The 22,654-nt window shown below is 40.8% G+C and overlaps 1 protein-coding gene and 1 non-coding gene across 2 annotated transcripts; both read left to right on the top strand.

The window, feature by feature from the left end:
* Positions 1-1,386: 1,386 nt before the first annotated feature.
* Positions 1,387-22,420, top strand: LOC100825413 (myosin-17). Its single transcript, XM_024458842.1, has 57 exons — positions 1,387-1,802; positions 3,802-3,930; positions 4,412-4,555; positions 4,767-4,912; positions 5,011-5,167; positions 5,264-5,322; positions 5,435-5,594; positions 5,703-5,852; positions 5,969-6,105; positions 6,206-6,352; positions 6,456-6,557; positions 6,643-6,700; positions 6,786-6,887; positions 7,406-7,440; positions 7,574-7,700; positions 7,789-7,959; positions 8,966-9,097; positions 9,165-9,274; positions 9,395-9,455; positions 10,056-10,233; positions 10,484-10,689; positions 10,870-10,989; positions 11,076-11,174; positions 11,266-11,487; positions 12,259-12,398; positions 12,556-12,670; positions 12,764-12,817; positions 12,909-12,989; positions 13,168-13,338; positions 13,598-13,750; positions 13,843-14,049; positions 14,138-14,278; positions 14,361-14,431; positions 14,511-14,610; positions 14,675-14,731; positions 14,821-14,877; positions 14,971-15,051; positions 15,173-15,255; positions 15,344-15,464; positions 17,458-17,731; positions 17,851-18,092; positions 18,201-18,320; positions 18,419-18,640; positions 18,799-18,938; positions 19,031-19,148; positions 19,224-19,301; positions 19,386-19,442; positions 19,569-19,730; positions 19,875-20,018; positions 20,094-20,318; positions 20,572-20,709; positions 20,803-20,873; positions 21,206-21,305; positions 21,374-21,487; positions 21,589-21,669; positions 21,768-21,862; positions 21,947-22,420. Exons 1-57 carry the CDS (start codon positions 1,800-1,802, stop codon positions 22,056-22,058), a joined length of 7,080 nt encoding a protein of 2,359 aa, XP_024314610.1. The 5' UTR covers positions 1,387-1,799; the 3' UTR covers positions 22,059-22,420.
* MIR5201 (microRNA MIR5201) lies at positions 10,291-10,380 on the top strand. The gene has a single exon (NR_126952.1). It is a non-coding gene; the product is annotated as a microRNA MIR5201 (primary transcript).
* Positions 22,421-22,654: the final 234 nt, after the last annotated feature.

Here is a 22,654-nt window from a genome sequence, read left to right as displayed (position 1 = left end):
AGGTCTGATCCCTCTGCAGTGTTCGCCTATTCTTTGTGTGTTCGGTCAGTTTGGACCTACTCGAGTCCCATGAAAGCGAACAAAGAGCATACACCGAAAGTGTTTTGAAGAGATAAACATGGACGATACCCACGGGAATCTTGTCGGGAGGCAAATAGACCTAACAAATTTGGGACAGAGAGCAGACAGAAATTAACGCCCTGTAGAAGAGATAAAGGGAGTTTCTATTAGCTGAACCGTGCCTCTGTTCTAGCATTTGCTAACATGAAATCTTCAACTAAATCTTAATAAGCCAACTAATACTTTCTATGTCTAGGAAACCGTAGAAAAATAGAATGACAGTCGAATGGTAAGACAGAACAATAAAATTATGGTACTTCATCTTCTCGGAAATATTTATCTTTAAGAATTCGTGTTCGTTTTTAACTTTTTAATGTTGGCTACTAGTTTAGAAAGAAATATCAATATTGCCATCGTCAAATTGATACAAATAAATCTACCATAAAATATTTTTCTTGATGCATAATAACTTCTGTTTAAAGAATCATATTTTTAATAAAAAGTTTGATGGCCAAAAGGATCACACCGCTAAACGTGTCAATGAGACAACTAACATTAATGTGTGAGGGAGCATGTGCTGGCTTCCAGGAAATACTGAGAACAAGTGAAGTTTTTCTCTTAGAACATCTCCAATACTTGTAAGATAGGTGTTGGTAAAATTTTCGTGTTTGAGATTTTGATGATGTGGCTACTATTGAATGAAGAAAGAGAGAGAGCGCGCAATGTTGTATATTGATTAACACACAACTCATGCACAAGCTCCAAAGTAAATGAAAGAGCAAATACTTATATTCTCTACTGTTTAGTTAACATACGGGTACATTGGAGTTCTTGTATGATATGCTGATGACATGATCATTTTAACGTATAAGGTATAACACACAAACTATTGACGATGCCCTTAATGTCTAATCCTCGAGTAACTGATGTCTAAGTGTGTAAATCATTCAATAGTTGAACCGTCTTAACAACGATAAAAAAATACAAAGACGTAGTGTGCGTCTATCCTATTAAAAGAAATTCTCGTGGAAAATTATTACTCCTACTAAAGTAATTGAATTTAAAATAACATAAACATATTTTCCAACTAACCGGTACATCCAAGACAATTAGGGCCCTGCAACCCGTCCGGAAAAGATAAAAATATAATATGAATCTTGGTTTTAAAAAGATCTTTCAGCTGAGTACAATTTTCCACTTCACTTAAACTGTGGAGGACTAAAGTGCAAATATTGCAAGGTCGTCCAAGAAAATTAAGTAAGCCTCAGGCCCTTGAAATAAAAGGTCAACTATTTAATTGCCTTTAGCCGTCCGGAGACAGCGCATTTCAGGACCAAGAGCAGAATTCCTCGATTGTTTCAAACGGAAGAAAACTAAAACTGCTCGTAATTACCATTTCTGCCCTTCCCCCTCCCTCCCCAACTCGCCGTAGTTCGTAGCGACGCAGGAAGCCGCCGCGCCGTCATCGCCGAGGCCCGAGGGCGAAGCCGCCACGAGGTCAAAGCAATCACGAAGCAAACTGCGCGAATCGCACAGGAGAGAAGGGAAACGGGCGGTAGAAGGCGAGAAGTTGTAGGCTGTTGCAACCAGCTAGCACAGGGTAGGTGACGAAGCGGGGAGGAGGCTTAGCGGAGCCAGTCCAATTGGCCGGCGTGACGGCTGCCGATCTCTCCGGCGGCGGGATCCTCTACGGGAGCTGAGGGATTCGTCGCCCCCTCCGATCCGAGTCTGATCTGCCCATGGTACTGTTCCGGATCGTATGTTTGTTTTAGCCTTTTGCTTTCCTAATTACTCCGTACTTGTTTGGGTGCTTGCTGTGTGCTTCGCTTCAAGTGGCTGCGAATCGGATCATACTTCGCTGGGATTTGAGGTTTTGAATTGGTCCCAAATATTTGGTTGAGATGGAAGAGTTATCCAGGAGTGGGCACCCGAAGCCATAAATTTACCAGCCTACGGTTTTTGTTATATGACGCGCCCTTGTTCACAGTAGGTTAGGTAAAAGTATTGAGCTTGCGTTGCCGCCATTTTTAGTCTTTGCTAACTTGCTTAGTGAGCCACTTCCAAACTAGCTTGTCCTCGTGCAAATCTGCGATCGCGGCCATGCTTGGATGGTAAATTATTTGTACTGCAATCAATTTGGGGGCATTGGTATTGTTAGTTCACTTCGTAGCAAAAGATTTATCTTATATTTTACCTCGTATGGCACTTCGGGCTATACTGTTTTCATAAAACGGGTGACCAAGTTTTAATTGATAGCAAACATCAAACTAAAGTTGTTGACCGGGGACCCTTACATTTTGAAGTGTCTCAAGCAACTGGTATGGTTTCAATTCTTTTACAATCGTAATAGCTGTGATATCAACATATAATTAATATACATAGTTATAACCTGGCCCCAACAAAATAAGTGATGTAGAACCTTCTCGTTTTCTCTCATTCTGTGGGGGTAATTATTTATTACTCCCTCTGTTCCTAATTGTAAGACGTTTTAGTAGGCTAATTTGACCTACCAAAACGTCTTACAATTAGGAACAGAGGGAGTACAAGAGAACTTTTTATGATGAAGTTTCACTGAGTTGTTCTTGAGCTTCTTTGGTTGGGAATAGTTCTGTTCTTATGGTTTTCAGACGTGACATGCATGGTCATCTGCTATTTTTTTGCTTAACTTGTGATACCTTTCCATTGAAGTATGGATATATTGCCCACCTTCCGTAGAGCTATGCTTTTGGTTGAAATGTTTGATGCATGTAACTCAATATTGTATTAGCACCAAGAAGTTCTGAGCTCGAGATCCGGCTGGCATAATTTTATGAAAAAAACAGTATCCCAGTTTGAGTTCACGTCAATGATCTGGAGGAGCCTAGACGTGTAGGAAAAAATAATTATAGCAACTTCAAATGATATCAGAAGTTTGGATGAACCTAGACGTGAGGGAGAGTGTTTAAGTATGACTATATTGCTCGTTCTCCCCTAACAGTTTAGGCTTTTGGGTGAACTGGTTGGTGTACGAACTTGATGCTCTCTATCCTACATGAACATTGCTTCCAAATAGTAATTGTTAGCTAAAATCATATCCTCCTGAGTAGCGAGGAGCCGAGGAGTATAACATATTTGTAAGGCCTGACTGCTTGATGCTTGGTGCAGTCGGCAACAGTTCAGTATATGATTTTTTTTTATCGATAGTCTCACTAAAGATGTATGGCAATTCAACAAGATGTGTTACAACTCACTGACATGAGTGCGGAGGGGAGAGCATATCATCCATTAAATCTGAGGTTACTCATGGTTCTGAGAAGATATCCAGTGCTCCCACCCCTTAGGGTGCTACCGTGCTCCCAACGCACGGTAGCACTCCTAAAAAGTTTTCAATTTTTTTGAAATAAATTGATTAGGTTCACAAGATATGTGTCTACCATGTCACAAAGTTTCAAATCCAGATGTGAGTAGGTCGCAAAAAGACAAAAACACAAAAGACAAAATTTCTGACACTATTATGTTTGCATTTGTCTTTTTTGTTTCTCTCTGTATATAATGAATTTGGAGTTGAAACTTTGTGACATGGTAGACACATATCTTATGAACCCACTCAATTTATTTTGAAATTTTAAAAAACTTTTTAGGGGTGCTATCGTGCGTTGGGAGCACGGTAGCACCCTAAGGGGTGGGAGCACTAGATATCTTCTCTCATGGTTCTGATATGTCTTAACATCTCTTTGATTATTGCATTGTTTCTTTGTGCAGGGTACTCCAGCTAACATCATTGTTGGTTCTCATGTTTGGGTGGAGGACTCAACTCTAGCTTGGATAGATGGCGAGGTTGTCAGCATAAAAAACAATGAAGTTCACGTGCAGACATCAAATGGGAAAAAGGTACGGTTTCAATTCTTATGCATTCTTCAGCTCGTTATATTGTTATGAACGCTAGTTCAAATTAGTTAGACGTTGTTTTGTTAGTATATTCTTAATCTCCTTGAATCTTACTCCCTCCGTTCCATAATATAAGGCGCCCATGCATTTCGAGGTACAACTTTGACCATCAATTAGACTAACAAAATGTGAATTATGTGTTATAAAAATTATACCACTAGATTCATATCCAAAAGAAGTTTCCGACGGTATAATTTTTATAATGCATAATTCACATTTTGTTGGTCTAATTGATGGTCAAAGCAAAATCTTGAAATGCGTGCATGCTATTATGGAACGGAGGGAGTATTACACTGCTCTTTTTGAATCTAGAAAAGTAACTTGACTTTGCTGTTCACTATTTTCAACATGACTGGACTAGGCTTTAGGTTTATATTTTTGACGGAAAACGGATTATGAATTTCGTCATGATGCTTTTGCACAGGTTACTACAGACAGATCAAAAGTTTTTCCCAAGGATATGGAAGCTCCGCCAGGAGGAGTGGATGATATGACAAGATTATCATACTTACATGAGCCTGGTGTTCTACAGAATCTTGCTACACGTTATGAACTGAATGAAATATATGTGAGCTTCCATCTTTTGTACTCCCTCCGTCCAATAAAGGATGTCTCAAGTTTGTCAAAATTTGGATGCATCTAGACATGACTTAGTGTATAGATGCATTCAAATTTAGTCAAAGTTGAGACCTCCTTTGTTGGATGGAGGGAGTATCTAAAGTCTTATGTTGGTTAAATTGTGTAACTTTGACATGATAACCATTCTGTTGCATTCTCAGACTTACACTGGTAGCATATTGATTGCGGTAAACCCATTTCAAAGATTGCCACATCTTTACGATACCCACATGATGGAACAATACAAGGGTGCAGATTTTGGAGAGTTGAGTCCTCACGTCTTCGCAATTGCAGACGTTGCTTACAGGTGAATTCTTGCTGTATAATATTCACATACATGAACCGTACATGGCCAATATGAATACTTACATTCCCCTGATGCAATCTATTAATGTGGAAAACCAGAGAGATGATAAATGAAGGGAAAAACAACTCTATATTGGTAAGTGGTGAAAGTGGTGCTGGCAAGACTGAAACAACAAAGATGCTTATGCGATATCTAGCACACTTAGGAGGACGATCTGGAGTAGAGGGGAGAACAGTAGAGCAACAAGTTCTAGAGGCAAGACCATAGAACCTTTCTTTTATTTGCTTATTTGTTGCTTTCAAATAGAAAACTTATGCATTGGTTGGTTGCCTTATATCAATGATATTTCAGTCAAACCCAGTTCTTGAAGCTTTTGGTAACGCAAAAACTGTGCGAAATAATAACTCGAGGTAATTGATCATTTCCTATTTTCTTTGCCTTCAATGGATTTGTTTCTTCCCACTATTGTGATACCGCCAACTGGTTGCTTGGCATCCTCATTTTTTCTAATTTATGATGAAGTCGCTTTGGCAAGTTCGTTGAGATCCAATTCGACAAGACTGGAAGGATCTCGGGAGCTGCTATCAGAACTTACTTGCTGGAAAGATCCCGTGTATGCCAAATAAATACTCCAGAAAGAAATTATCATTGCTTTTATTTTCTTTGTGCTGCACCACCCGAGGTAGGTATTCACATTGACTCACTGTTACTAGCTGACTTTGTCTTTCGGATATGGAATTTAATTTAGCCTGAGTGTCCACTGTTTACAATGGATTTCTGTAACTTGCAGGATACTCAGAGGTATAAGTTGGCTGATGCTAGATCTTTTCATTACCTCAATCAGTCAAGTTGTATTGAGGTTGAAGGAATTAATGATGCTGAAGAGTATTTAGCAACAAGAAGGGCCATGGATATAGTAGGAATCAATGAGGAAGAACAGGTTTATATTGTGCTATTCAGAAGCTAAAATCAAGACACTTATTATGGATTGGAGGGAGTAGTAGTTTGAGGAATAATGACATGCACCCCTATTTATTTTATCTATTTATTTTACAGGAAGCTATATTCAGGGTTGTAGCAGCTGTACTTCATATTGGAAACATAAATTTTGCCAAGGGAACAGAAGTAGATTCATCTGTGATTAAGGATGATAATTCCAGGTTTCACCTTAACACTGCAGCAGAGCTATTAGAGTGAGTGCATTTTCTCCTTCGATACTATGTTTTGCACTTATATTTCTATATGTTCAGTGTGACCACAAATTAAAATGCTGACTGCTAAAGTTTCTTGCAGGTGTGATTGCAATAATCTGGAAAAGGCACTGATAACACGAGTAATAGTTACCCCTGAAGAAATTATTACTAGAACACTTGATCCTGATTCCGCACTTGCTAGCAGAGATGCATTAGCGAAAACAGTATATTCCCGATTGTTTGATTGGTAATGATCCTTTTCCTTTGTCCTCTGGCAAAATACTCTGATTATATTATTATTTTTACCAGCAAATCTTGACATTCTGCGTTGTCACTGACCCTGTCCACAGGATTGTGGAAAAAATTAATGTTTCCATTGGACAGGACCCAAACTCTAAGCAATTGATTGGTGTTCTTGATATTTATGGGTTTGAGAGTTTCAAAGTTAACAGGTTAGTGTTTTCCAACTTTTATGAGCTTGATGAATACTCCAGTTATAGAATGTGCTAAAACAAGCGGTTGCCTTTCTCCGAGCAGTTTTGAACAGTTATGCATCAACTATACAAATGAAAAGCTTCAGCAACATTTCAACCAGGTACTGATTGGATTTGATCTCGATCATAGGTTTTTACTCTTAGATATTTGTGACCTTGGATTTAACATGTGATGTTCGCTCACAGCATGTGTTCAAAATGGAGCAAGAGGAATATACCAGAGAGGAGATAAACTGGAGTTACATTGAGTTTGTTGACAATCAAGATGTGCTAGACTTGATTGAGAAGGTGCATTTTTCTTCTTATTTTTCATATTATTACATGGAGCACAAGATGAAGATAGTTATGATGCAAATTTTTGGTTTCGGGTTGTTTGGTTTTCTTTTTTTTTCCTTTGCTTTCTAGAGTTTCTTTTGATTTTTCGGGTTTTCAGTTTTGAGCTATGTCTTGCCTGGTTTGTACTTTGCATCATTTGAACGCGCTTGTTAATACAAAATGACACACATTTTGACGTGTGTTTGAGAACAAGAAAGTCATGATGCAACTTCTGAAGGCAAATAGAGATGGAAAATTACCTGTAGGTTATTTATTCATAATATAACAATATATATTTTAGTCATAACAAGAGCATATTTACAAGAACAGACTACCCACTGTTCACGCTTGTAGTTCTATGGCTAGCTAGGGGACGTCTAATCAAAGTTTTAGTATTTGATAATGGAAACTAGAACGAAAACATTACTCGTTGCCAGTGTTCTTTCTATATTTATATACAATAGCAGTAACATGTGTTCCACTATTTTCAGAAAGGTGGGTTGATTGCACTTCTGGACGAAGCATGGTATGTTTTGAAACTTCCAGTTATCTTTCCAGCCCACTTCCAAGCAACATAGAGTGATTGTAGATTATTTTAACTGGTATCTGATTTCTTGTGTCTTAAGTCTTAATAATGTTTTCTTAAATTCTGTGCACAGTATGTTTCCCAGATCAACGCATGAGACATTTGCGCAGAAGCTGTATACAACTTTCAAGAATAACAAGCGATTTGTCAAACCAAAGCTTTCTCGTACAGACTTTACAGTTGTCCATTATGCTGGCGATGTAATCATTCTTCATCAAATAATAAGTATGCTCATATATAGAAGTTTAGGTACCATACTAGTTATGCAATTTTTTGTATCATCCACAGGTGACATACCAGGCTGATCATTTCTTAGACAAGAACAAAGATTATGTAGTGGCTGAACATCAGGATCTGCTGAATGCTTCTTCATGTCCTTTCGTAGCTGCTTTATTCCCTTCACTCCCTGAAGAATCTTCAAAGTCTTCAAAATTTTCCTCTATTGGGTCACGTTTTAAGGTGAGATTGTACTTATTTTATTTTCATTGCTTGATGACAAGGTTGGAGAATACATGGATAGTGCACACTAGTTAGTTCTCAGCGTTATTTCTCAGCGTTAAAATGAAATACTCATTTCTGTAGTAGTAGCCTAGAACTTGTGAAGTGCTAGTTGTACGTAGATTCTCTTCAACTTAGAAGAGCCTATGGATGCCACTGTTACTTTGTCATCGTTACAGGGTGCTCTCCATGTTATGCTCTCACTTTATTACTCCGTACATGCCTAAAACTTTGTATTAGCCTCTGACATGTCCCTACAGAATTCCTTGCAAATATATGTTCAGTTCTGTTGCCAGTTGGTGAGATTTGGCAACATTTTCATGCAAGGCGGACTCTTTGTGATTTGATATATTACTGTGAGCTAGAGCTGATAAGATCCTGGATCTGACTCGGGTCAAGTCTGATCCGATTTGGGCTGCTTGAGCCCAGGCCAGGCTGTCCTGTTAAGCCAGTTGGATTGGTAATCCGCAGGTTTGTACCATAAAAATGAAGAAAAACGTACTGAGATGGGCCATTAGAGATGTTGGCCCCAGCATTTTTCTGCCCATGCCTGGTATAAACCTGGGCGTGGGTTGTGCTTTGTTGCTCTCACGTCCTTCTTACATTTAGTATACGTGGTCACCAGTGTATGACAAAACCACTACTCATTTCCTCCCTTAATGGCAGTGTCACCAGTGTATGACAAAACCACTAATAATTTCTCCCTTCCTTACTTAGTAGCAGAAATGTTGGTTTGCATGTATTTAGTAGCGCTTATTAGAAAATTCAAAGTGTTTTGGTGACTATAGTGAGTGCCTAAGCCTTTATTAATTGTTTTTACCTCTGGTAAAGAATATATAGTTACAAGTAATTATGATTTCTCATTGTCCATTACTTCAAGTAGAGACAGTAAATATCTTGATTCTCCTTGGTCCTTATAGTGCTCTTGACTTTCTTCCTATTGACACTCTTTCTGTACAATTCTCAGCTGCAGCTTCAATCTCTGATGGAGACCTTGAGCTCTACAGAACCCCATTATATTAGATGTGTGAAGCCAAATAATCTCCTCAAGCCAGCCATTTTTGAGAACACAAATGTGATACAACAACTACGATGTGGAGTAAGAGTCTTATAATCTTTTATTATTTTTATCATTAGCATGTGTTGAACTAATACTGACTTTGCAGGGTGTTCTTGAAGCTATCAGGATAAGCTGTGCTGGGTACCCCACAAGAAAAACGTTTTATGAATTTGTTAATCGCTTTGGTGTTCTTGGTCCTGAACTTCTAGAAGGAAGGTAAGCAATCTACAATCTACATAGAAACAATCTGTCTTCTGCTTATTTATTTGGCTTTTGATTTTTTAATCTTTCAAGCTTCAATAGTATTAATTTTTATTTGTATATTCTTGTGTCCAGCAACGATGATAAGATTGCATGCCAGAAGATTCTGGAAAAAATGAAGCTGGAAAACTACCAGGTAAGACACTGAACCACTACTAGGATCCGTGCTTATTTCTTCTGACTCCTTGATATTTAATACTCCCTCCGATCCATAAAAAGTGTCGCCCATTTTGTACCGCTAGTACAAAATGGGCGACACTTTTTATGGATCGGAGGGAGTACCATTCAGATTAGGATAAGAACGTAGGAAATTTTATCATGGCATAATAATTTCGATGAACTGATATAATTGATCGTTATATGACTTAACGTTCTTAGTTCTTACGGCTTTACATATAATTCCTGAATTCAACTCTTAGAACAATACGTGAGATGTTCCCACTGAGTGGTCCTTATTTAGTATTTACTGTTTTATCTGCGCCAACATCTTCCTTGACTTCGTCTTCCAGATGTGGGTTGCAGCTCATGGATGTCGGATGAGTATCTATCAATGTTACTACTTTTTCTTCTTCTTTCCTGTCAAATGCTTTTGCTGTAAACCTGAGCTTCTATTATCGACTTGGAAATCAGTGAATTTTCTGACATAGCAAATGTTGGAAGTAGACTTGTGTCTGTGTCATGTTTAAATCCTTAATATCTTTTTCTTAGTTATTTAGTCTATTTGGTTGACTCCCAGATAGGAAAAACGAAGGTGTTTCTGAGAGCTGGACAGATGGCTGATTTGGATGCACGAAGAGCAGAAGTGTTAGGAAAAGCAGCAAGAATTATACAGAGACTAATGCGTACATATATTGCACGGAAACAGTTTGTTTTGGTTAGAAGATCAGCAACACATATACAGTCTTTTGTTAGAGGTACCTGCCCTACTGATTTCATGTTCTATAAGAGGGATTTGATCATGTGCACCACTTCACTCTGATCATTTGCCCCGTCTTGTAGCACTGACACGTGGTCCATGCCCCACATGTCAGTGATACAGGGCGAGGCAAATGATCAAAGTGCGAAGTAAAGTGGGGCATATGATCAAATCTGGCGTTCTGTAATGCACTTTCTGTACCATTCTACATATTTCATGTGATTTTCTTTTTCCCTGTTGTAACCCAGGGACCTTGGTTCGTAATATGTACGAGTGCATGAGGCGAGAGTCAGCAGCAATGAAAATACAAAAGAATGTGCGTCGTCACAAAGCACGTGAATCTTATTTGCTACTGCAAGCAGCTGCAGTCACGCTGCAGACAGGCTTAAGGGCAATGTCTGCTCGCAAAGAATTCAGATTCAGAAAGGAAACCAAAGCAGCTATCCATATCCAGGTACATCCTGTTTAACCACATTGTTATTAGTTATATTCATCATTCTCTTACTATGCATTCCATGGCTTGAGATTCATCACATTTCTGAAATGTCTTAATTCTCTGGCTTTTGGTTGTTTACCCTGACACATAGTTATAAAAGCAACCCTTCTAACAGTGTAACCTCATATTTGAACACAGGCTAGATGGCGATGCCATAGTGACTATTCACATTACAAGAATCTGCAAGGAGCAGCTCTTACTTACCAGTGTGCCTGGAGACAAAGGCTTGCAAGAAGAGAGCTCAGGAATCTCAAGATGGTAATGTCCCGGATCCTTTGCATTCTCCCAATGTTCTTTACCATGGTCCGTATTTCATTTTTGTATTATTCATGAACCATCTGCAGGCTGCGAGAGAAACAGGGGCCCTCAAAGAGGCCAAAGATAAACTTGAGAAGCGTGTTGAGGAGTTAACATGGCGCTTAGGACTGGAGAAGCGACTAAGGGTACTGTGATCTGTTCATCTGGGTCCTAATACTGATGATCCTATTTGAACGTTTGTAACTTGGGGTTTATGTTTGCTGTTCCTTTTTGCAGACTGACCTTGAGGAAGCAAAATCCCAGGAGATTGCTAAGCTGCAAGAAACATTGAATGATACACAGCTGCAAGTTGAAGAAGCAAAGGCCATGGTTCTTAAGGAAAGAGAAGCAGCTAGAAAGGCAATTGAAGAAGCACCTCCAGTAATCAAAGAGACTCCTGTATTGGTTGAAGATACTGAAAAGATTAATTCTCTCACAACTGAAGTTGAACAACTTAAGGTATGTTGGCAGCTGAATCATTTGTACACATCTTATGCAGTTATATTATTTAATCAGTACTTGGTCATAAATAATTATGCAGAGTCGGTGCATATAGAACATAACCCTATTTTTACCTTAATAGTTAAATACCCATGCATTGGTACGGATAAAAAAATTTATACAACTCATTATAGATAAATCAGATTTAGAAAATACTATTCCTCCGTTCAACAAAGGATGTCTTAACTTTGACTAAATTTGAATGCATCTATACACTAAGTCATGTCTAGATACATTCAAATTTTGACGAACTTGAGACATCTTTTGTTGGACACTTCCTAGTAATTTTATCCAACTTTAGCGGCAAACATCATCATCTCAGTATTTCATAATTGTTTGTATAGAAGGAAGTGAAAAGTATTTTACAATAGAAAGAGGTGAGAAGGTAACGGACCGCCGTCACCGATTGACCCTTTTATAGGAGTAAAGATGTTTTCATAACATGGTCATATCTTGGGGCATTTCTCATTGACAGCAATAGCAACGTACATTCATTTAACCTGACACTCTGCTTCACTCAGAAATGTTGGAAAAATTATCTCATCTTTGCTTATCATGTATGAATAAAATGTTGTTAATCACTAAAAAAATTTGAGGTCTGTCACGGTATTGAAATGCTATGAAAATAATTACAGTGGTTGAACTAAAGGATGACACTTGTTTGGAATTTGGAAACATTTGTTTGTTGTATGATCTAGTCAAACTCAGACTGGATTTTGATTTCGGCAGGCTTTGCTGCAAGCTCAAAGGCAAGCCACAGAGACTGCAAAGAAAGAACATGCTGAAGCTGAACGGAGAAATGAAGAACTGATGAAGAAATTTGAAGGCGCAGAGAAAAAGATTGAGCAACTTCAGGACACTGCCCAGAGGTAAAATCCAAATAGAACTATTATTTTGAATTGATTTTGGCTGTCTTAAATGTTTTGCTTCTTAATGATGATGCCTCTGTTTATACTCGTATTAGCAGTTTTACACTTTTTTATTCTGAAAAAATATTAAATTGTCTTGTCATGAAAATGTAAACAGGCTGGAAGAGAAAGCAACTAACATGGAGTCTGAGAACAAAGTGCTCCGTCAACAGGCTGTTGCAATTTCTCCTACTGCAAAATCATTAGCTGCATATCCTAAATCTCCTTTCCAAGTACGTCATGTACTTGCCTACATGCATTCTGTACAAATATACTCTTATCTTCATCATAGTTAAATAATATTTCAATTAACTGTACTTTGTTAGCTGAGAACTCCGGAGAACGTGAATGCTCCAAATGGGGAGGTGAAATCATCGCCAGTAAGTGGAAAGAACACTGCCATACACTTGACTTGCAAATCAAAAAGTAACTGATATGATAAATAACTTTCTTATTTAAATCTTTGTGCAGGATGTAACCCCCATCTCACTGAATTCCAAAGAGCTTGAGGCTGAGGAGAAACCTCAAAAATCACTTAACGAGAAGCAGCAGGTGTGTTATTGGTTGATTACACCTTTACTTGTTCCATCTTTCCCCCTTCAAGAAAGTTATGCACTTCTCTTGTTTGACCATGAAATTGTATCCTTTGTGTTTTTTTAGGGAGATTTCATTTTTATCATGTATGATCTTTTTTAGGTAACATTGTATACATATGAATTTTGTGCTCCAGGAAAACCAAGACTTGCTAATCAAGTGTGTATCACAAGATCTGGGATTCTCCAGTGGTAGGGCTATTGCAGCTTGTGTTATATACAGATGCCTTCTACATTGGCGATCATTTGAAGTTGAAAGAACTGGTGTTTTCGACCGTATTATTCAAACAATCGGTACTGCTATAGAGGTAAGTCATACTTCTCACTTTTTTCTGGAAGAATCATTCTTAGCGGGAGAAACACACTTTATATAATTTTTATTTTGATTTAATCATGAATGGATATCTTAGGTCTCCATGATAGACGTTGAAAAACAGCTAAAAAGTAAAATCAGCAATAACAGAGATTAAAAATTTCAAATGCTGCAATAACTTAGGTGTTTATTCTCCTCCACCATTTGTTCTGGGTGGTACTGCTGTATAATCAAGTTCAAATTCTTATCCAAAGGCCCAGGACAATAACGACAAGTTAGCATATTGGCTCTCTAATTCATCCACATTACTCCTACTACTACAACGAACACTGAAAACAACTGGAGCAGCTGGACTCACTCCTCAGAGGCGAAGGTCATCTGCTGCATCATTTGGGAGGGTTTTCTCGGTAAATAATATTTCATATCTTGTTCTTTACTATCCTCATTCTAGTTTTATAGTCAGAAAATTTCTTAATTTTGTTGCTTCTGAAATCACAAGGGAATTCGAGCTTCACCACAAAGTGCCCCGCGTGCTTTTCTTGGTAGCCGCTTGATTGGAGGACTAGGTGATCTTCGTCAAGTTGAAGCTAAGTATCCTGCTCTGCTTTTCAAGCAGCAGCTAACAGCCTTCCTTGAGAAAATCTACGGAATGATTAGAGACAATCTGAAGAAAGAGATATCTCCATTGCTTGGTCTTTGCATCCAGGTATGAATGGTTGGCACTAGAATTCCCTTTTGCTTCATAGAGAAAAGAGTAAACTTAAGGGTTTATTTTTACTGTTACTCTTTTGCAGGCACCAAGAACATCTCGCGCAAGTCTAATAAAAGGATCTCGTTCACAAGCAAATGCCTTGGCACAACAAACTTTAATCGCCCATTGGCAGAGTATTGTGAAAATATTAACAAACTACCTGAATGTTTTGAAAGCCAACTATGTATGTGATCTAAAATTGAGTTCTCACATACTACTTTTGAGTGAGAATATGCATTAACATGTATTTTATTTGATATGCACAGGTCCCTTCATTCTTAATCAGCAAGGTGTTCACTCAAATCTTTTCATTTATTAACGTTCAGTTGTTCAATAGGTAAGATTTGGCTCCTGCTCTACTGGCAGTATATTATACTTCTTCTTGTCAGGATTTTAAGTTATTCCATATCTTGTAGTCTGCTCCTCCGACGAGAGTGCTGTTCATTTAGCAATGGGGAGTATGTCAAAGCTGGATTGGCCGAGTTGGAGCAATGGTGCATTTACGCGACTGAAGAGGTAGGTGTGATTTATTTTTTCTCTTGACTTTTTATTTTCTATGCTAATTTTGTGTGATGTACAGTATGCAGGTTCTTCCTGGGAAGAATTGAAGCATATTAGGCAGGCTGTTGGATTCCTTGTAGGCTCCCTACACTGATTATAAGTTCTATTTGCAACTTCGTGAGTGAAAGTTGGATAATCTAACAGGCTATATATTTGTATTACTAGGTAATTCATCAAAAGCCAAAGAAAACGTTGAAAGAAATCACCAACGATTTGTGTCCTGTAAGTGATCTTTGAACTCAGTTAAGTTTTGCGGCTTTTGACAGTCATTAGCATATGCAGGTTATGACTCATCAAATATTCTCAAACTTCCAGGTCCTTAGCATACAACAGCTTTATCGAATTAGTACAATGTATTGGGATGACAAATATGGCACCCACACAGTTTCCTCAGAGGTATGCTTGTTATACATAATTTATTCACCAGTCTGTTCAAGTTTCATATATCACTGAGTCGTCCTATCCATGCCCCTTTACCACTGTAATTTGGTTTAATGATGAAACAAAATAAATTTAGGTCATCTCAAGTATGAGAATAATGATGACAGAAGACTCAAACAATGCAGTGAGCAGTTCTTTCCTGTTGGATGATGATTCAAGGTTATTTCCTTTCCAAGTTCAGTAACTAGTTCATCGCAGTTATTTAATGTTTCTCATCTCACATTGTCCATGATACTTGGAACCACAGCATTCCATTTTCGGTGGATGACATCTCAAAGTCAATGACAGAAATTGAGATAACGGACGTTGATATGCCACCTTTGATCCGGGAGAATTCTGGCTTTACCTTCCTACACCAAAGAAAGGACTGACCAGGTGGTCCTTTCGTTTGCAAATCTCTTCCACATTCCTTTCCCACTCAACCTGTGCATAAGTCATGTATATACTCATGCCTTTTCTTTCTACCAAGTCAAATCTAGTCTGGTCAGTGTAATTGGTAGATCTACGTGATATTTATTTTGTTAGGTCCTCGGTTTGATTTATTGGTTCTTTCTTCAATTTTGTCCCCCTTTTTTTGGGAGCTCAAAATTAGATTGCAATGCCAGGGGTCGGATGCCACTGGCCAGGATCCCGAGCTGCTATTGGAAAAGCCCGTGATCCTTTTAGCGTCTGGAAATGTTTTCCACAGCTACGAGTCGGTCATATTTGTTGCCCATTTCAATCTTCACAGTGTTGTAAATTGCAACGATCATACTTGGAAAAAAATTGACATCTGAATTTTGTGTGTACCTTGTGCTTTGATATATCATATGTTTGTTCACATCACATTCATACGCTGATGGGGGAAAGATGCGTAGGGCCTGATCAAAAGAATCTTCCAGATAAGAAAACAGACCGAGCATGCTCGGCAGAAATTGCTGCAGCGTGGCATTACTTTTCTAGGGATACTCTGACTTAAATCGAATACAAATGAAAGGATTACCTCTGATGGACGATCCACGAACATTGAAGGAGGCGGAGGTAATCATGCTTGCGTGAGGAAGGGAGATTTCCCAAACCTCCACAACCACGTCGATTTGGCTCCGTCCCCAGCCCAATTTTGGAGTCACTTGTGTCCGCGAGTTATTTCCGTTGATCTTCAATTCCGCACTGCACCTCGTCACCTATCTGGCTGCAGCCCACCCCCAACCCCTTCGGTTTTTTTTTGCCACAGTGACCCCCTTCTGAAATGAATTAACAAAAATGTCCCCTTCAAAAAGCAATGTCAAAAAATGCTGGGGAAAAGCCCAGAAGGTAACACGTGTGTCCTTCCGCCGTTTGAGCTGGCGAAACCATCTTTCTGCCAACTGTGTGACTGTCGGCGAAAATGGCTTGGCGCCAATAGAATCAGCCCGGTGCGCTGCCATGTTTCTCTACCTTCGGCTGACCCGATTAGCGGTCAGCCTCCTACCATCAAGCCACCGGGTAAATGCTCTCTGGTAGCCTGATGTGAGAATTGAGAAGATGATTTTTAGTGCGTTAAGGAAAAAAAATCACATTCGAAAAAAAAAAAAAATCACGTGATGGACATTGCCAAAGACTTGTTGCTTTTTAGCGTGTTAGAAAAAATAGTTTCTCCAGTATTCTTTGCCCAGCTTTTCAGATTATGAACGTTGCCAAAGTATTCTGCTGCTAGGTGGCGCATGTTCCGCCAATTCCGTTGGCGAAAGGCGGCGCAGTCATGCGATAGCCGCTGACAAGGCCTTTTGCCGTTTGAGTTGGTAGAAAGACTATTTCACTAAACGTGGCTCCTTCCCGGCTTTCTGGCCCATGTCTGCTTATTCCATTTGGGGGTGTCTTCCATTTTATTTATTTTTCTTTTCGCGATGGAGCTAACTCTGGTTTAGAATGTGTTTGGAAAGGCTACAGCTTCGCGGAGTTGATGGAGCGGGTCATTCATAGCTTCACTTTTTTATGAAATTGGAGTTATGATTAATTCAACAATGCACTAGTCGGAAGCGTTTTCCAGCTGGTGGATGAGATGTGAGGGCCGCTCACCTTGACGTGCGCATAATCAAACGGTTTATAGTTGAAATGCATTATTTGATCCAGCGTATCAATTTTATTAGCAGCCACTGTCGGGCCTACCGAGCATTTGCCAATTCCTCCTTACGCTTCTATTCTCTTTTTGGCTGTAAATTGTAATGCTTTGAGGTGGCATGTCCTTGTTCCTTCGTAAAGAGGAAGTCGGGGCCTCGGGGTGGCAAGGCAAGGGAAAGTAGCTTAGCTTACTAGGAGATCGAGGCTGGCAGAATGCATGCACTTGATCCGCTGCAAGATCAACGATGTGATTTCTGCTCGTGGGATCGATCGAGCATCTGATCTCACACGCTGGTAACTGGTAACCAAGCTAAGCTTTGCTTAATCCCCTGTTTAGTGATTTCCTACCTACCCGTGGAATTCTTCTTCGTCAACCTTGCATTGATCCCCGAGATCTCACACGCAAGTATAGTACGGAGTATCAATTATCTGCCTGCAAAGAAGAAGATCATGGACGGAGATCGGAGGAGGAAGTTCGCCGCGATCACCGGGCCCGCGGCGCGCGCGCAGGACAGCCCGTCACGGCGCCTGATCGCCTGGCTGCAACTCCTCTTCAGTGAGTGAGACAGATCTTGCTTGCTCTCAATTGCCGCCATCGCTGATCGACGACGATCCATCCTAGCTAAAAAAACACGAGCTCCCTCATGACCCCCCCGGATATGCTTAATTTTGCAGAGGCGTTCGTCCAGAGGTACAGCTGGTTGGCGAGGTGGGACGCGGCGGGGCGCCCCGCGTTCCTGCTCCTCCTGGCCTTCCTGGCCCAGCGGAACCTGCGCCGCTCCTACCTGTCATGGAGCAAGGCGCGGCTGCAGCTGCGGGCCGCCGCCGCCGTCACCCTACAGGCGGCGTTCCGGGCCATGGCGGCTCGCCGCGAGCTCGAGCTCCGGAGGCGGGCCAGAGCAGCTGTGTGCATCCAGGTAACTAACATCAAGCTGCCAATTGTTTGTAGTTGGCTGCGATTGTATTGGGGCTGCTGCACACTCCGCGGTTCTCCTACGGTTGAACATTTTGTCGTGTCGAAACAGGCGCGATGGCGCGCGCACAGGGCGCTGTGGAGCTATCTGGCGATGAAGAGGGCCTCCCTGACCTGCCAATGCGCTTGGAGGCAGAGCATGGCCAGGAGGCAGCTCGGCAAGCTCAGACTGGTCCTCGATCTATATCCTCATCTTCTCCTCACGCAACGCCCAATTCTTTAATGCGTCGGTTATGATGTCGTCCATCTTGTGTTTGTCGAAATGTGCAGGCCAATCTTGAGAGGGAGAGGTTTAATGAGCTCTGCAGGCTGCATGAGATGGTGGATGTGCTGCAGCAGGCGGTGGAGGACGCGGAGGTGAGGGTGATCGCCGAGCGTGAGGCGGCGTTGAAGGCGATCGCAGAAGCGCCTCCGGTGATCAAGGAGAAAGTGGTGTTGGTGGAGGACACCGAGAAGGTTAACTCATCCAAGGCCGAAGTTGAACGCCTGAAGGTCTGTCTCGCTCTCACACCAATTGGATGGCTATGGTTTCCCACCTTTTCAAGGAAAAAAAGCCTCACACCAATATATCATCCAGATATCGTACAATGTGCAATAATTCACTGACTAGTCCAGATGAATATAGAAACTAATTGCTTTCTACGCTGCAGGGTTTGCTGGGGGCAGAAATGCAGGCGACGTTTGATGCGAAGAAAGCTCTGTCTAAGGCTGAATTGAGGAACGAAAAACTGGCTAGGTTGCTTGGAGTTCAGGAGATTAAGAACAAAACGCTGCAGGACTCCCTGAAAAGGTTGCTGTTTGCAAATAACATGTTACATAATGCATGCTCCCTGTGAGTTCATGATAGATTACTCTAGTATTTTTGTGTGGGTGCTAAAACAGGATGGAGGAGAAAGCTTCTGACCTCGATGCAGAAAACAAGATGCTTCGACAGGCTGTGGCGTCAATCCCTGCTATCAAGTCACCATCTAGTGAAATCCAAAAAGAACCTGATCTTCAGGTACCTAGAAATACAGAAGGTTCTATTTATAATCATGATGATCAGTGTACTAAATTATGTTGTGCGTGTTGACAGGCATCCCCAGAGAATGGGAAAATCGCAAATGGTGCGGTGAAGCCCATGATAGTGGACAGGGAAGAGGATTTTCATCATGTATGTATAATCCTACGTTTAGGTTGATCAGTATTTTTTGTGGGATGCATTGCTAATTTGACCCAGTGGGATCTCTCTAACTAGGATAACGCTGACGAACCACCTAGCTCAAATGATGCTGATGCCGAGAAGCAGCAGCAGGTATTATTGGTTCTGAATTTTTGGATAAATTCTAACAATATCCCAATATTCCGAATTTTTTTGTGGGATGCATTGCTAATTTGACCCAGTGGCATCTTAAAACAATTAATATTCCTGGAAATCCAGGAGCTGTTGATCAAGTGTATATCTGAAGATCTTGGATTCTCAACTGGAAGGCCTGTCGCTGCGTACCTCATCTACCGTTGCCTGGTCCACTGGAGATCATTTGAAGAGGACAGGACCACAGTTTTTGACCGCCTTATTCAGAAGATAAGTGCTGCAATTGAGGTATATATGTGACTGTGGTATGCATATCTGACACCCTTTATGGTTCATAAGATGTTATTTTTCTTCGAAAAGGAAGTGTGACCCCCTGACCTCGGTATATATTGATAAGATGTGTATACATAATCTGATATTTCTTTCTGCAAGGCACGAGACAGCGATGAAACATTGGCATATTGGTTATCCAATTCATGCACACTGCTACTGCTGCTCCAAAGGACACTGAAAAACAATGGGGCAGCTGCTTTGGCTCGCCAGAGGAGACGATCATCGGCTCTCAAGTCTCCCCGGGTAATGTGAAGAAATACTCATTTTGTATTCTTAACTTGACTGATGCTATCAATTATCATGGCATTCTGAACGCAGTGCCAAGTTGAAACATTCCAGGAAAACCAAGCTCCTGGTCATCCTGAGCGTTCAGTTCCTGATGGACGGTTGGTCGGTGGACTAGCTGACATTTGCCAGGTTGAAGCCAAGTATCCAGCTCTTGCTTTCAAGCAGCAGCTCATGGCATTGCTAGAGAAGGTCTATGGTGTGATCAGGCACAACCTGAAGAAGGAACTGTCGCCTCTGCTTGGCATGTGTATTCAGGTAAGAATTGCACGCATCGTGGTTCTGACGAATATTTGGGCATAGGCTCTGCTTGGCATTCAGAACACTTATTTATTTCTATTCATGGATATATGATTAGTTAGAATTACTTTTTTTAGGTGTAACAGGAAATTTTACTACGGCTCGTAAAGTTTTTTTTTTTTCAACTAACTGAATTCCACAACCCTGCGCAGTTCAGCACAACAACCAAAAACTGAGCCTTAATGACGCATGAAATTTTAATATTCTCTAGGCACCAAGAACATTTGTTGTCAGCCCCAGAGGGTCAGGATCTCAAGGAGCAGACATGGCACAACAAGCCTCCATGGCACATTGGCAGAGCATCATCAAAATCCTGACGAATTATCTCAATGTCTTGAAATCAAATTATGTATGCACCAAAACTGTTCTACTAGATCACGGTACTAGCTACCGTTGTTCTTTCTTGCATGCCTCATTTCGAGCTCTTTGCTTGCTTTCTCAGGTGCCTCCGTTCCTAATCTGCAAGTTGTTCACCCAAGTATTTTCATTCATCAATGTGCAACTATTTAACAGGTAAATGCATGTGTATGTACCATATACTACTCCCTCCGATCCATAAAAAGTGTGGCCCACTTAGTATAAAATTTGTACTTCCTTCGTCTGACAAAAGATGTCTCAAGTTTGATTAAATTTGAATGCATCTATACACTAAGTCATGTCTAGATACATCCAAATTTTGACAAACTTGAGACATTTTTTGTTGGACGGAGGGAGTACTAACTTAGTACAAAATGAGTGACACTTTTTATGGATCGGAGGAACTACTGTTTTTTACTTACAAATCTCAAAACTAGTACCATGAACAGATGAACTCAGATGATAGTGTATTTTTGGCTTATTTGTAGTCTCCTGCTACGGCGTGAATGTTGTTCGTTCAGTAACGGGGAGTATGTTAAAGCCGGGCTGGATGAGCTAGAGCATTGGTGCCATTGGCTAACCGAAGAGGTGAGCCCCCATTATTTCAATAAAATCTTTCGGGGAGCAGTTGGTAATTGACTTTCACCTGAAAACAGTATGCAGGTTCTTCCTGGGATGAACTGAAACATATTCGACAGGCGGTCGCGCTTCTGATACTCGAAGAGAAGCACAACAAATCTCTCAAAGAGATCACCGATGAATTTTGCCCTGTAAGCCTGTGAATCTGTATCCCCAAAACTGTTTCTCAGTGATGTTCGTATGTGCTACTCAAGTTGATAACAACATTGGATGCATTCTGTGTTGCCAACAGGCACTTAGCATGCAGCAACTGTATCGGATCAGCACGATGTATTGCGACGACAAGTATGGAACCCTCGGCATCCCATCGGAGGTATGCCACACCAAGATATACAATCTTGACAAGAACTTGTAGCCTTGTAGGTTGCATCTTTCGTCAATTACAGGACTGAATGGTCCAAAAAAACGCAGGCCGTTGCGAGCATGCGGGCCAAGATGATCGAGGGCTCTACCAGTCCATCGGTGCAAGATGACATCAACTCTTTCCTGCTAGACGATGATTTCAGGTTCCCACCCTCTCCTTTTCGTGTGATGTTCCTGCGACTCATGAACCCTTTCTCCTAACCCATTGAGTGTATTTCTTGCTGCAGCATACCGTTCTCTGTCGATGACATCGCGAGGCTGATGGTGCATGTGGACATAGCAGATATGGATCTGCCGCCACTGATGCAGGAGAAGAGCGGCTCCCCGTTTGAACCCTGAATGGAAGAAACATGGCTGATCAACACGCCTTTTCCGTCTTCTTGTGATGTACATAGAGAGCATGATGATACATTCACAGTTTTGAGTTATGGGGCTTTTTTTCTTGACAGTTTTGAGTTATGGGGCTTCATTTGGGTACATATATAGAATGCTTGATGGGTCCTTTTCTCCTTTTTGGCTGGTTTAATTTTTGGAATTTTGAGTGTTTGCTTGGTTTGCGTGTGCCGCCGACTTGTACAGAAGCGAGCTGTATGTAACTACATATGTATACATAGCCATGAAGGGGGAAAAAGGTCAAAGAGGCCTTTTGGGTTTGATTTTTCACGAGATTGATGCTTGCAAGCCAAGCACACCCTTCTGCATCTGTACATGTTTCCACGTGTGCTTGTATCATGGTTTCGAAATGGTATGCTTTCCCCATCCATCACGCTCGTTTCCTAGATCCTAATCCGTGGCACCTCACAGTTGAGCATCTGTCATTTTGAGGCTGACGCCTAGGAGCCTATTAGTATTATTTCTTCCTTGTTTCTGACCGTACGTGTCAATGTGATCTGGAACCGTCCAGCTAGCGCATGGATAAGCGATCACAAAGGATG

This window comes from Brachypodium distachyon, chromosome 2 (assembly GCF_000005505.3).
Source record: "Brachypodium distachyon strain Bd21 chromosome 2, Brachypodium_distachyon_v3.0, whole genome shotgun sequence".
Lineage (NCBI taxonomy): Eukaryota > Viridiplantae > Streptophyta > Magnoliopsida > Poales > Poaceae > Brachypodium > Brachypodium distachyon.
The sequence above is the reverse complement of the archived record's forward strand: the minus strand, read 5'-3'. Positions and strand labels throughout refer to the sequence as shown.